The sequence below is a fragment of the Meriones unguiculatus genome, chromosome 4 (genome assembly GCF_030254825.1).
Source record: "Meriones unguiculatus strain TT.TT164.6M chromosome 4, Bangor_MerUng_6.1, whole genome shotgun sequence".
Lineage (NCBI taxonomy): Eukaryota > Metazoa > Chordata > Mammalia > Rodentia > Muridae > Meriones > Meriones unguiculatus.
In genome coordinates this window covers 63524418-63538699 of record NC_083352.1, presented here as the reverse complement: position 1 = coordinate 63538699, position 14282 = coordinate 63524418, and the positions used below count along the sequence as shown (strand labels likewise).

The 14282-nt window shown below is 59.4% G+C and overlaps 1 protein-coding gene across 1 annotated transcript; it reads left to right on the top strand.

The window, feature by feature from the left end:
* The first annotated feature begins 3111 nt into the window (after positions 1 to 3111).
* On the top strand, positions 3112 to 7075 carry Arrdc2 (arrestin domain containing 2). The gene is made up of 8 exons (XM_021638139.2): positions 3112 to 3527; positions 3602 to 3668; positions 3787 to 3934; positions 4487 to 4589; positions 4666 to 4922; positions 5011 to 5173; positions 5589 to 5746; positions 6014 to 7075. The coding sequence occupies exons 1-8, from the start codon at positions 3254 to 3256 to the stop codon at positions 6065 to 6067; spliced, it is 1224 nt and encodes a 407-aa protein (XP_021493814.1). The 5' UTR covers positions 3112 to 3253; the 3' UTR covers positions 6068 to 7075.
* The last annotated feature ends 7207 nt before the right edge of the window (positions 7076 to 14282 follow it).

Sequence of the window (14282 nt, the reverse complement as noted above, 5' to 3'; positions counted from 1 at the left end):
CGGTGGGCACTTGCCTGGTTCTGGTCCCCTGCTGCTGTGGGGCGTGGCCGGGCTAGTCTCAGGGAGGTGGCCTAACTCAACACCTACACACATGGTAGGTGCTCAATAAACACTCCCTCCCTCTTGAGCCTGCCCATGAGGGCCTGCGAAACATGGCCTCATCCTGTCCCCTCTGAGCCCAGTTTAGCCCCTGGCCACAGGGAGCGTGACTGGGATCCAAACAGGACCAGAAGAAGCAGGCTGCAGAGGCACATGCCTTTAATCCCAACACTTGGAAGGCAAAGGCGAGGATGTTGCTGAGTTCTTTAGCTACACAGTGAGGTTGGGCAGCTTGGGAGACAGAAATAAACAGGGCTGGAGGTGACCTGGGACTCCTCGGTGGTGACAGTGTGGAGGACAACATTGTCCTTCAGACTCTGTATGTTTCAAGGTCTGCACAGGATCTGTGCTGTGTGTTGCGAGGCAGGGTGGGCCTTTTGAGAGTATAAAACGCAGCTGTGGGTCCCCAGGTCGCCTGCTTTGTCCCTGCCCCGGTCTGAGTAAGCACAGCCCTGGAGCAGAAACTCGGTGGTACAGGGACTCGGCTGCGTGGGCCATGAAGCTGGGCTCCGTCCGCAGCTTCATGCTGGAGCTGCGGGAGGCTGCCCGTGGGGTAGGGGCAGCGGCTGCTGGGCCAGGGCTGCTTGAGGGGCACGCCTGAGCACCAACCGTGCCCAGCGGCTCCACGCAGCTGAGACCTGCCTGCTGCCAGGTAAGCTGGTAGAAATGGAGCACCCTTCGCAGTAGACACTCGGGAAGCTGAGGCAGGAGGATGGCCAGCAGTTGAAGGCCAGCCCAGAGTTACTTGGTGAGAAACAAGTGGTAGGTGGGGCTGAACACGGCTGTCACTCAACACCAGTGAGCCTGAGGGAAGAGGATCAGCAGCTCATCGTTTGAGGGTAGCCTGGGCTACAGTAGACAGTCACAAAAAAAGTAAGGCCTCCCAGAGGTGGGATTTCCCAGAGAGACACGCATCCATCTTAGGCGAAGTCCTCCGGCTTGAACTGTGCCCCCCTTCCAGGCCTATGACAGTCTGGACATAGAGGGACACAGCGGGACACCCCAATTAAAGTGAGCGCTTCTGGCCCCCATGCAGGGTCTGTGGAACCCTGGCTGGGCTAGGGAGTCTCCCACTCAGGACCTCCAGGGGTGGGGATCCCAATTCTCAAAGGATCTTCTTATCTGTGCACCCAGAACGGTGCCTCAGTTTACTCTGCCGTGTCTGCTACTCTGGTCTTTCATGGGGTGTGGGGCGTGCCTGATGGTGTTTGTGTAGGATGGAAATCCGCAGGGACTGGAGAGGGGGCATCGCCTGTGAGGACCCCGCGCCAGAGCCCTGTGTGTGGCTGGGGACAGAGGTGGCCTCTGACTCGCCGCCCCTCGGTCCCTCAGCTAAAGCAGGCTATGTTCGCCGTGAAATGGGCGGAGCAAAAGGGGCCACATCTGCCTCCGCCGCGCTGAGAGGTCCGGGAGGCTCGTGTGGGCTCGCACAGGGCGGAGCGCTCCGTTCCCGCTCTTCCCGCCCGGCCGCCGCCTGCTCTCGGGGCAGCAGCCTCTCAGGAGAGAGGGCCGAGCGAGCCGCGGTGCATGTCCGCCAGGGGCCGCCCGCGTCCCACAGACGCCGGGCCGGACCCTCCGCAGCCGCTCAGGGGAAACCGGGACCCGGCCCTCAGGCACACTGCAGCCCTGGTCGCGAAAGGCCAGGGCGGCTGCAGGGTTCGCCGGCCATGCTTGGTCGTCCCCCTCTGTCTGGGAGGCTGGTGTCTCAGCCCTATGGAAGTGGAAACTGAGGCTCGTCTTCGCTGTCCCTTGCTGGGGTCCCCGCTAAACAGGGGTGCTCAACACGGGAAAACACCAATCCTTTCCTGCTCCCACCAATTGCACCGCCGGAAACAACGGGCCCGTCGTCGGGAGGCCCCAGACAGCTCTGCGGAGGCAGCGAGCCGACGATGACGCCCAGAGGCCGCGCCTGCCAATCCAGCGCCTGAGAGGGGCGTTCCATCGCCGCGAGTTCCAGGCCAGCCTGGGCTACAGTGTGAGACCCTGTCTCAAAACACAAGAAACAACCCGGCATGGTGGCAAACGCCCATCAGGTTAGCTCTGGAAGACTAGGGCAGGAGGATGGCGAGTTCAAAGTCAGGCTCGAGTACACAGTGAATTGGAGGCCTCGCTGGGATGGCTGGAACACGGTCTCAAAAGAAAATAAAGGTTGTGGGTTCAAAACCAGATTTGAGCTTTAATCCCAGCACTCGGGAGGCACAGGCAGCCTCATCTCTGAGTTCCAGGCCAGCCTGGTCTACATAAGTAAGTTCTAGACCAGCCAAGGGTACACGGTGAAACCCTGTCTCAAAACAACCAAAATAAATAAGAGCCCTGTTTCCTAACTAATGCCTGTCATCCAAGCACTCCAGGAGGTTGAGGCAGGAGGACTATCTCCAGTCCCAGGCAAGGCTGGGCTACGCGAGAACCAACCTCAAAAAACAAAACAGAAAAATCAGAGACGGTTGTCACGCTGGGTGACCCAGCCCTGGTCCCCCGTTCTGGGCCTCAGTTTCCTTATTTGGCTCTGCACCCCTAAGACCTGAAGTGGCGGATCAGCAGTTTCAGAAACCCGCCTGGCGACTTTAGAGTTATTTTGTGGCGAGTCTCGCGAGGCCCCGCCCCGCCTTACTATTGGTGGAGTTCTTTCCGGTAGGCGAGGCTTTCCCCAGCCACGCCTCCCGCGCTGCTGCCATTTCCCCTCGGACCACACCCCTCACCTCTAATTAGCATAGCGCCCTACAGGGGGTGCGGCTTCCTCGCAGGCCACGCCTTCGAGAAGCCTTTGGTCTAGATCTCTCCTCAGAGGCAGGTTTTTCCAGGCCTCTCCTCCTCGTCGTGCTATTGGTGAAATCTCTTCCGGGAGGCGTGGCTTTCTCAGGCCGTTCCTTCTCCGCGCTATTAGCCTTTCGGAAGCGCAGCTTTCTCGCTCAGGCCCCGCCCCTATTGGCGTTTTGACAGAGCCTCTTCCGGTAGGCGCGGCCTTCTCCTCAGGCACCGCCCACACCCCGCGGTATAAGAACCGCGCGGCCGGGCTACGGAACGGCCGTAGTGGAGCTGCTCGGCCTCTGCGCGTGCATAGCTCGGGCCCGCTGCCCTCGCAGCCGCTCGCCCTTCTTTGTCGCGGGTTCGAGCACCAAGTCAGCCTGCTTTTGGGTTCACGACCGTCAGCACGATGCTGTTCGATAAGGTGAAGGCGTTCGTGGTAGAGCTGGACGGGGCGCGCGCGGGCACCGAGCCCGTGTTCCACGGAGGCCAGGCCGTGGCGGGCCGGGTGCGGCTGGAGCTGGCGGGCGCGGCGCGCGTGGGCGCGCTCAGGCTGCGCGCTCGGGGCCGCGCTCGCGCGCACTGGACGGAGTCGCGGAGCGCGGGCTCCAGCACGGCTTACACGCAGAGTTACAGCGAGCGCGTGGAGGTCGTGGACCAGCGCGCCACGCTGCTCGCGGCAGGTAGGCTGGGACCCCCGCGGGGCTCCCGCAGCGCGACCCAGGCCTACCCCCCGCTGAGCCCCGTCTCTCCCTAGACTCGGGGGACGCTGCCGCACTGCCCGCCGGACGCCACGAGTTCCCCTTCAGCTTCCAGCTGCCCATGTAAGCCCTGCTGTCGCCTGCCTCCGGCTGGGCGTCCGCGTCTCCTCACTCCCAACTTCTCGCGAAGCCCCACTTGCTTGCCTGTGTCCTCCCCTGAGCCCCACTCTCGCCACCCCAGCTCCCTGGTGACATCCTTCGAGGGAAAACACGGCAGCGTCCGCTACTCCATCAAAGCCACTCTGCACCGGCCCTGGATCCCCGCGCGCCATGCCCGGAAGGTGTTCACTGTCATTGAACCCGTGGACATTAACACGCCTGCCCTGCTGGCAAGTGGCTGCCCGTGAGGGGCGGGGTGGGGTGCAATCTCAGACTTGGGGGCCACAGGTGGCCTCAAACAGGGAGCCAGAAGTTAGTGGTGAGTGCAGAACCCTCTGGAGCTGGGTGCAGATTCTGAGGGCAACTACCCGCGGTGTGCCTCTGGGCAGGGGCCTTGCCCTCTCCCAGCCTTCCGTGTTCCCTTTGGAAAATCAGCACAATGGGGCTTGCGTTTCTTTGTCTTACTGGTTTGGGGGTTTGTTTCTCAGTCTCTCTTTTTTAATTTTAGAAAGATATGTATGTAGCTCTGGCTGGCCTGAAACCAGTAGACCAGGCTGGCCTCAGAAACCCACAGAGATCTGCCTGCGGGGGTTAAAGGCGTGAGCCTCCGCACCTAGTCTTGCTTTTCACTTTTACTTCAACTTTCTCGAGACAGGTTCACATTCTGTGGCGGTGGCAGGCCAGAAGCAGCACCAGTCCCTCTGCCTCAGCCCTTCCCCAAGACTATGGCACATAAGCTCCAAAAGCCGAGTTGCCCAAAGTGACTCTTGGTGTCCCCTCAGGAACCCCAGGCTGGAGCTCAGGAGAAGGTGGCGCGGTCCTGGTACTGCACCCGCGGCCTGGTGTCCCTGTCAGCCAAGATCGACCGCAAGGGCTACACACCAGGTAGAGCAGGGCCGCACATGGGGGGTGGGGGGAGAGTCCGTGGTGGGAAACTGAGGCAGGCTGCTTCCTGCTGCAGGCGAGGTCATCCCCATCTTCATGGAGGTTGACAATGGCTCCACCCGAGCTGTGCAGCCCCGTGCTGCCTTAGTGCAGACACAGACCTTCACGGCCCGAGGTGCCCGCAAGCAGAAGCGTGCCGTGGTGGCCAGCGTGGACGGAGAGCCCGTGGGTCCCGGGCACCGCGGGCTGTGGCCAGGTCGTGCCCTGCGTATTCCGCCTGTGGGCCCGTCCATCTTGCACTGCCGTGTGCTCAGTGTGGACTACTCGCTCAAGGTACTCTGGGCTCCCCATACCCTGTTGTCCGGCCAAGGTGGACGATGCCGTGTAGGGCGGCTATCCACCTTGCTGCTGTTCCCCTTAGGTCTGCGTGGACATCCCAGGCTCTTCCAAGCTGCTGCTGGAGCTGCCGCTGGTCATCGGCACGGTCCCCCTGCACCCCTTAGGCAGCCGCTCAGCCAGCGTGGGCAGCCGAGCCAGCTTTCTGCAAGACTTCGGCCTGTGCAGCCTGATGGAGCAGCCAGAGGGTGAGCCCCGCCAGCTGTGGAAGGACCTAGGTGGGCGGAGCCAAGCCGCCCCTTTGTCTAGGGGTCTCTATGCAAGCAGACACCCATCATCCCTGAACACCGAGAGCTAAGGGGTCAGTTCCAGCCAGTTTCAGTACTTAATAACTTAGAAGCCAGCCTGGGCTGCAGGAGAGCCTAACTTAAAAGCCAAGTTAACACGGTGTGGAAAGATACCTCTAATGCCAGCCAAGGCCCAGAGAGCAACTGTCCTACACCGAGACCCTGGCTCGGAGAACCAGAGGCCAAGAGCCCAGCTGAGGCAGGAGGCTTGCCGCAAACTGGAAGTTGACTTGGGCCACAGTGAAGCTGTCCAGGGAGAGAGAGCCGTGTTCCCCAGAAGGCCAGCTCCAGCCTCACTCACCTCTCTCCTTCCTAGCGCCCCCTGAATACTCCGAGGTGGTGGGCGAGAACCAGATGGCAGCTGAGGCACAGGGGTCCTTTCCCCTCCTGCATGACCCCTGCGTGGCCATGGAAGGGGCCTACTTGGCCTGTCTCCAGGAGTTCCGCTACCGCCCACCTCCGCTGTACTCTGAGGTAGGTGCCTGCACCCTCTCCAGCCTTCATGGGTGATGAGCTGATAGCAAGCAGGGTGTGGTGGCACAGGCCTGTGGGCCTGGCCACTGGGAGGCTGCGGCAGGAGGATCCAGGATCCCAGCCTGCCTGTGTCAAATAGAAAATGAGCTCCTTCATGTGTTCAGGCCTCACACCCTCCTCGGGTCCCCTGACTGCCTGTTCCCTCAGCTAATGTGGGCATTGGGGCTGGCAGGGCCAGTGATGTGGCTCACTGCAACTGTCTGTCAGGAGGACCCTAACCCCTCTTCAGAGGCTGTGAGGCCACGCTGCATGACCTGCTGATCCAAGGATCCACACCTCGGTACCGGGTTGAGGAGTCTTCGGCCACTGCAGTCCTGCTCTGGGAACACAGGGTTAGATGAGTGTCTTCCGACGTCACACGGGGCTGAGAGGCAGCACATGGCTTCAGAGGACTGGCCATTCTCTCGGGCTTTCAGTTTTCTGCATCTGACCCACAGTGAGGCTGCTGGGATGGACCCGTCCAGTCTCATGGAACCAGACCAGCTAGGAGTCCAGAGGGGAAGCAGAAGGCTTCCAAAGGTCAGCTCAGCTGAGGCTTTGACGTTTGAACAGGAGTTCAGTGAGTAGACAAGCAGAGAGGAAAAGGACAGAACCAACAGCGCCCATGGCCTTCATCCCAGGTTGGGAGGCTTAGATGAGGCCCACTGGTAGGTCAGCAGGACAGAGGGCCCAGGGGCAGACATGTACAGGGAAAGCCAGTGGGCTCTGTGTGACCTGAGGGTCCAGGGGTTCCAGCTTTTGAGGGCTGGTGGCTGAGCCCAGAGCTGTGGGCATTTAGAAGCTCAGACCTCGCTCAGGGGTCAGGATCCAGACAAGGACACATGTGCCCTGGCAGATCACGTGTGGAAAGAAGGACAGGTGACTGCGGGCAACTGAACAAGGCCCCACGTCGCCACCCGCCAGGGACTTGCCATTTCCACGGCTCTGAAGAATCAATCAGATCACCTTTTGTACATTAATAAATAAGTAAATAAATAAAGTAGGAGGAAGAGACTGAGCTGCTGGCTCATCCACCTTGGCAGCTGGGGGCCAGTTCGGCTCTGACCGGGTCCTGGCGGTCACCCTGCTGCCCCTGCTCACCAGCTTTGTCTGCTACTTGTTTAAGATTTGTCTTGTTTTTTTGTATTTTGCTGCATGTCTCTGTGCCACATGCATGCAGGGCCCACGGAGGCCAGAAAGGGGTCCCTGGAGCAGGAGTGACAGATGGCTATGAGCCCACGTGGATGTTGGGGACTGAACCCAAGTCTTAACCTCTGACCCCCTCTAGGCATGGTCTACTGTTTTAAGGTTTCTGAATAATTTTCCTGGCTCTGCACGTGATCACCACTACCCCCAAACACAGCACAAATGGTTGTCAACACACTGCCATAAATACGGAGGTTGAGGCAGGAGGATTGCCATGAGTTCAGGGCCAACCTGGGCTACATAGTGAGATAGTAGCAATAATAATATTGATAAAAATTAGATTCCCTTAATTATTATTTAATTTCATCACTGGGAAGCAGAGGCAGGTGGATCTCTGAGAGTTCCAGACCAGACAGTGCCACATGGGGAAACCAAAACAAAATAACAAAAAAGTAGACATTAGCTGACGGTCTGGGGTGGCATTGGGGGCCAGAGCCCCAAGGGGAGGTTAGACCCTGGGGTCATACAGATCCTCCTCCTCTAGAGACCCACAATGCCTCAGGAGGCTGGGGTGTCTAGGGCAGTTAGGGAGCCATCCTCACCACTGTCCCGGAAACCCAAACCTGCAACCCAGGACCAGAAGTCCCCGCCAGGGGGTGTGAGGTCCCCCTTCTGGGTGAGCACAGTTTGTCCCAGGGCAGTTCCCTGGGGCCAGGCAGCTGGCCACCTGACACCCGAGCCCACAGCCTGCTTGCCGGTTTCCAGGGTCAGGTGAGCAGCAAGCAGGAAGGAGCTGGCTCAGTGGTCCCTGGGGGGAAGGGCACTGCTTCAGGCCCCTTCTGCCTCTGCTGCAGCCACAGGACTCTGTTAGGGTGGGGTCACCTCCCTGCATCTGCTCCCACGACCCCCTTGAATCTGACCAATAAGGGCTCAGTGTCAAACTCTGCCTCGCTGGGCCTGACCCTGTTGGCTTAGTGACTCTGAGCCCTGGGTGACAGCACGCAGGGCACAGACACTTGGCCACTGGCCCGCTGGAGTGGCTGCTCAGGAATCTACCCACAGTCGTGGCCGCCCTCACTGTCTCCATGCCGCTCCAGGGCACATTCTGTCCAGGGCAGGATGCCCTGGGGTGCTGGGCAAGGGGTTGCTGTTCTGTGGGCGGGGTTACGGAACAACCTGTCCCACCTCCTCAGTCCCCTCCTGGCCCTGGCTCGGTCTTCCTGAGGAGGCAGAGCCCCAACCCCAGGACCTTTGCACCTGCCTGGCCAGCAGCTCCTGCTCCTCCACCTGGCCCTCTTTTTATTGTTTGTTTTTTGAGACAATCTCGTGTAGCCCAGGCTGGCCTTGAACTCCTCCTCCTCCCCCCAAGCCTCCTTCCACCTGTCATGACAGGGGTTCATAGATAATGTGTTCCTGGGTTGGGCAGGCCTCTGCCCACGCTAGGCCGAGCTCTGCTCATTGAGCCAAGGCCGTGATCCCTGGGTTTTGTTTGTGCGGTTGAGGAAAGTCCCCAAAAGGCTGATGCGGAAGTGGTGACTGGCCTGGGGCGGATGGTGACAGCCGCGGCCACGGGTGGTGGGGGGATGGGGGGAATGTCATATTCAGGGAAACTGCCCAGGGCTCCTCACAGGGAGGGTGGGCAGAACGGGACCCCAAACCCTGCGCACCCCTGTGGGGTCTGCCCCTCCCAGCCAGCCCCACCCCATTTCCAGGCTTCATGTGATCACAGACCATCTGGTCAGGCAGAGTCATGGGATTGGCTCGTAGGGAACTGACCGGACCAATCAGACTGGGGCCTCAGCAGAGGTAATCAAGGCCTGGAAGCCCGGGTGCCCCTGTGACAGGATGGTAGGCGGAGTCTCAGGTACACCTGGACAGGGACCAGGAGTGACAGGATCCCGGCCACACCAGTCAGGGTGGAGCCACGGGAAGGAGCTGGGTCTAGAGGGTCCTGGAAAGAGAGGACACTGGAGTTGGGGTTTGCATGGATGAAGAGGAGTTTACAGGGAAAGGGTGTCCAGCCACGGAGAACAGCTTATGCAGTCACTTAGCAGACAGTCCTGGCTGGGGATAGCGCTTAGCAGTGGAGGGAGATAGCCCCAGGAGGCCGCAGGAATGGAGCCCCAGGCAGGAAGTCCTGGCACTTCCCCAGGTGTGAACCCCTGGCCCAGGAAGGAGAGCAGATCAGGCAGGGGTTAGCTCTGGACCTTTGTCTTCCCTGAACAAGTAGCGGGCCACTCCGGTCAGCATGGGACACTGCAGTCTGTGAGGAGGGGTGGGAAGCTGGGGGTCCAGTGCTGCCTGTGGTGTGCCAGGGTCCTGTCCCATGCCAAGCCCTTCCCTGTGTGGGCAAACAAAAGGCAGTGGGGCAGGCAGTGGGGCTTCCTGAGCGTTTGCTTGCAGGTTGGCTTTGGGTAGGGGTGTTACCAGTGACCCTGTGGTGTGTGCGTGTCCCTGTGGCCATGTGGCAACTATGGCTCCTGGTGAGACAGGAGACCCCAGCTCCAGTTTGGACATGCCCCTTTCCAGGGCCTTCATCTTGACCACATTAAGTGGGGACAGTTCCAGTCAGAAGTATTTTTGCCCTTGATATCATTGGAGTCTAGCTACCTATCACAGTCCCAGGATGCCTCATTCTTGCTGACAAACATCTATTCACCCTCCAAAACCCCTCTACTGAGCCTGGCTCCCTCTCTTCCTTTTAGCCTGGTTCTGACCAGCACAGGCTGAGGATGTTTGTGTTTTGTATGGGTCACTGCCCCCCCCCCCAATCCTGGCCAAGGCTGAGGCCTCTCAGGAGACCAGCAGAGACAGGAAGATTGGAGCATAGTTCTCAAGTGCCTCCCGTCCCCCGGCTGGTTCCTGTAGCCCACTCACTGGCCACACCAGCCTCCACATAATTAGCTGTTTTGTTTATTCATTTTGCTTTATTTATTCTTGCCTGGAGCTCACGGTTATTCTCCTGCCTCAACCTTCAGAGTGCTGGGCTTTTGGGCCAATGTAGGAACTTCGGGGTCTGCCTGGGAGAAACCAAGCATTGGAATTCAGCTCATTCACCATCATGCTGACCCAGGAAGAGCCCCTGGGGACACTGTTTACTAAGTATCTAGTGACAGCAGCAAGTGTCCAGACACTGGGTCACAGTGTCGGTGTCACGGTGAAACCCAGCCTGCTGCTGGCACAACCCGGCCATGTTGGCTGCCAGACGGCCAGACCCGCTAGTCCAGGTGGCCGAGGACAAGCAAGGGAGCTGACGGGCCCTGGCCAATCCAGCCTGTCTGGTGGCTGCTTGTGCCACCGTGCTCACGGGCACCACAGCATGTGCCCCCACCCCATGCACAAAGTAAATAAGTTCAGGAACATTCAGGAAGCAGCAGAAACACACACAGCTTAGGCAAGTCCCGCCAAAGGGACACACCCCAGCCAGCTACTTCCAGAGGTGACAGTGTCCAGGAAGCACGTGCAGAGGTCCTGGGGTCTCAGAGGAAAGGTGGCTTTGAGGGGTTGTATGCCAGCCTCAGTGGTACCTGGTGGCTGAGAGCTGGCCCCATCCGTAGAGCTAAAGGGAAAGAGAGAGGGAGGGAGGGAGGGAGGGAGAGGGGGAGGGAGGGAGGGAGGGAGAGGGGGAGGGAGGGAGAGGGGGAGGGAGGGAGAGGGGGAGGGAGGGAGAGGAGAGCTTCATGAGCTGGAGGTCTGGATCTCGGCTCTTCTTCACCAGAGAGCCCAGCCTACAGGAGCACGCAGGGCCTCCAACAACCAGATGAGGGTGGAGACCAAGAGTGCCGGGGTTTGCCAGGGCCTGTGTGGGGCTGGGGGAGGGCATCAGGGAGCAAGACCAGCAGCACCGGGGGCTTTCTCTTATGTTTGTTTAGGTTTTTGTTACTTTTTGTTTTTCGAGACAGGGTCGCATGTAGCCCAGGCTAGCCTCAAACACAGAGATCCACCTGCCTCCGCCTCCAAAGTGCTGGGATCACAGTAATAATTAATGGTATTAAGTAATGATCATTATTGTTACTGTAACAGAGTCTTACTATGTAGCCCGGTTGTCCTCCAATTCATGACAATCCTCCTGCCTCTGCCTCCCAAGTGTTCAGACCCAAGTGCAGACACCGTGTTAAGCTTCAGGCTGTGACAAATAGGCCTGGAGCCAGATTGAGCATATTTTCCTGCCATGCAGGAGAGCACCGGAGGCTGGGCAGGGGCTGCATCCCTCAACTGTCCACAGGGTCGGTTTTGAAGCCGGGTATCCCACAGAGGCCGGGGCTGAGCAGTCCAGCACGGAGCGGGGTCCTCCCGCCTCCACCTCCCCTGAACTCCGGCCCTGGGGGTGCAGCCTGAGGGGTGCGGCGGCGGCGGAACTGCGGCCCCGCGGTCACGTGACCCCCTGGCGGCTGCAGGCGGGAGGACGTGGTTCAGCGCCCGGTCTCTGAGGATCAGAGCGAGTTCCTGGCTTCAGGACCTGTCTGGAATTTTCCGTGACTCTGAAGGGATCAAAATGACCCTGAGGTTCCTGGAGCTGGACCGCCCCGGAGATGCCGAGGTCTGTCCCCGAGACAGCAGGGGTGCCACGGGTCCTGCTCCTGCCGCACGGTCGCTGGACCTGCAAGGCCACGTCTCGGGAGGGAACCCACAGCCCTGCTCCGCCTGGAGGCGTGAGTGCTCTGCTGCCAAGGGACCTGGAGCTTTCCGGTAGATCATAAATGAGAAAAACAGAAGGAAGAAGGGTCTTGGCTTAATTAAAATGTTAAAAAGCGTTTAAAAAATAAATAATAATGAAATAATAAAATAAAAATAATAAAATAATAATAAAAAACTACATTTTATTTTATTTACTTACTTCATGGCAGTGAAGCGGCAGGATACATGAGCTGAGGTCAGCTTGCTAGAGTCCATTCTCTTCTTCCACCATGTGGGTCACAGGCTTTGAACTCGGGCCCTCAGGTTTAGCGGCAAGCACCTTTACCTGCTCAGCCATATTGCCAACCTGGGACTTGGGATTTACACCACCAGAGAAAGCCATCATCAAACCAGGGAAACTTCCATTTTGTACCCGGCATGAAGGCATAGGCCTATCACTGACATATAGGAGACTGAGGCAGAAGAATGGCTGTGAGTTCCATACCAGACAGACATCTAAAGAGTAGACCCCATCTCAACAGCAAAGACTGGTGGGGTCTGCATGCAAACAGTTGGGATGTTCAAGGTCAGCCTTGGCTAAATGCTGAGTTTCAGGCCAGCCTGGCCTACACAGGGAGACCTGTCTCAGCAACAACAAAAAGCCCCCACTGAGCAGAGGGTGGCGCAGGGCCCAGCAGTTCTGGAGAAAAGTGAGGTGGTGAGACTGGTCCTACCAGAGCCTGGGAGCAACTTCACAGCCCGTGGTTACGTCAGAAAGATTGCCACAGGGAGGGGCACATAGACCAACGTGGAATCCAGACCCACAGCGGCAGGAAGCCTGCCTAAGGTGGGGCTGTCTCGGCAGAGAGGGGCCATCGGCACCAGCACCAGGGAGGGAGGACGCCGGAGGGTCAGAGACATCAGCATTCAGCGAGGGACTCAGGGCGCTGAGGGAAGGCCCAGAGGGCAGAGGTGCTCCCGAGCCTGACCGGCTGAGTCTGATGCCCAGAACCCAACGGTGGAAGCAGAACCAAGTCCTGCAAGCTGCCCTCTGCCCTCTGCCCTCTGCCCCTCGTACAGTGAAAATGCAGTGAGGAAGGTTGGGGCAGAGAGGAAGAAGCCGAGGCCCTCCCTTTAATAAAGTCATAGGACCTTTTGTTCCTCACAGGGCGCCTTGAGGAAAGTGGAAAGCGGAATGGCGAAGCCGCACACAGCTGCTGGGACTCCTGGCACACAGGAGCCCCAGCGCTGGCACTGAGGGGCGCAGCAGGAAAGCAGCCCAGAGCATCTGGAGGGGAGCACCCGTCTCGCTGCTTCCTGCCTGTGACTGGCCAAAGTTCCCAGTCAGCGCTCCTCGTGTTCAGAGTCACCCAGGCTGGAGGGTGGGAGTGTCTGAAGGCTCAGAAAGCCCAGCCCACACCTGCGGTGTCCCCAGGCCCCCACAGAAATGACCCAGAGCCAGGGGCACAGGCCACTCCACAGACCAGTGAGGACCTGCCAAGCGCCAGCCACTGGCTGGCTGGGGTAGGAGAGGAGCTGCCACCGGGTGCCCAGCTGAGTGTCTGAGGTGAGGGCTCATGCTTGGGCCCAGGCCCCTCCCACCCTGTTCCTCATCTGCCCCTGTCTCTGTGCCATGGACTGGTGCCCTGTTTCCTCCCATACACAGTGGCAGAGCCAACATCCCCCGGTCACCCCAGGCGGTGTGATCCAGTGTGCCATATGCAAACCGATACCAACCTCCAGCCACTTGTGAAAGCAGCTGCCGTGGTATCTGCCCACGAGGAAGTCCCTGGGCCTGGGCCGGCTGAGCAGAGGAGTGGCAGGCGGACTGATTAGCAGTCATGGTGCAGCTCTGTGCCTCAGTTTCCCCACCTGTTAACTTTCTGAAGCCCACACAAGTCCTCCTGTCCTTGGGGAGGAAGCAATCAATGCCCCAGGGCCTCCAAACCCTGGTGGGGCCAGCTGCTCTCAGGGAGGGCCTGACCCCTCGGCCCCGCCTCTTGCTGTCCCCCACCTCCGGGAGCAGTGGCACCAGGGTCACCGCCCGCGGCAGGTCTTCAGGTGCACACCACTCACAGCCCACGGTGTGTGGCAGCTGAAGGTTCAGCCATGAACGGGCTTCAGACTGCATATGGGGGCTGTGAGCAAGGACATTGGAATTAGACCCAGGAGGGGGCCAAGGAGACAGGAAGTCACAGGGGTTAAAGGGCCCAGGCAGAAGCAAGACTCCTAAAAAAGTCCCGAGGCAGGAGCATGGCTGAGTTGTTTGGGAGTGCAGAGGGTGGAAGGGATGACAGCCTTGACATGAAGAGCTGGGTGGGGGACACGACAGGCTCAGCCACGTGTGACTCAGGCCACCGGCCAGGTCCATCCACAGGGTGTTGGGGCAGAAGCAGACAGGCCCGTGTGAGCAGGGACTGTCAGCGGAGAAGGAACCAGAGTTCCGAGCGTGGACAGTGTGGAAAGTGAAGGCACCAGCCGGTGGTGGCACAGCCTTCACTCCCAGCACCCGGAAGGCAGTCAGGTGAATCTCTGAGTTCCAGGCCAGCCTGCTCCACAAAGGGAGTTCCAGGACAGCCAGGACTACACAGAGAGACCCTTCCCCAAAACCAAAACCACAAAACAAACGGCTGAGAGAATCCATAACCTGACCTGAGCCCGCTCTTTGAGATATTTGTCGACTGACTGTATGGCCTCCTCCTCCAGGCCCCTGCTGGAAAGTGTCTGTGACAGG

Excerpts from the sequence above, each read along its gene's own strand:
- Arrdc2 (XM_021638139.2), top strand. The coding sequence starts at position 3,254 with ATGCTGTTCGATAAGGTGAAGGCGTTCGTGGTAGAGCTGGACGGGGCG. Across the intron at positions 3,528-3,601 it reads CGCCACGCTGCTCGCGGCAG|ACTCGGGGGACGCTGCCGCA; the intron begins GTAGGCTGGGAC and ends GTCTCTCCCTAG. Across the intron at positions 4,923-5,010 it reads GTGTGGACTACTCGCTCAAG|GTCTGCGTGGACATCCCAGG; the intron begins GTACTCTGGGCT and ends TGTTCCCCTTAG.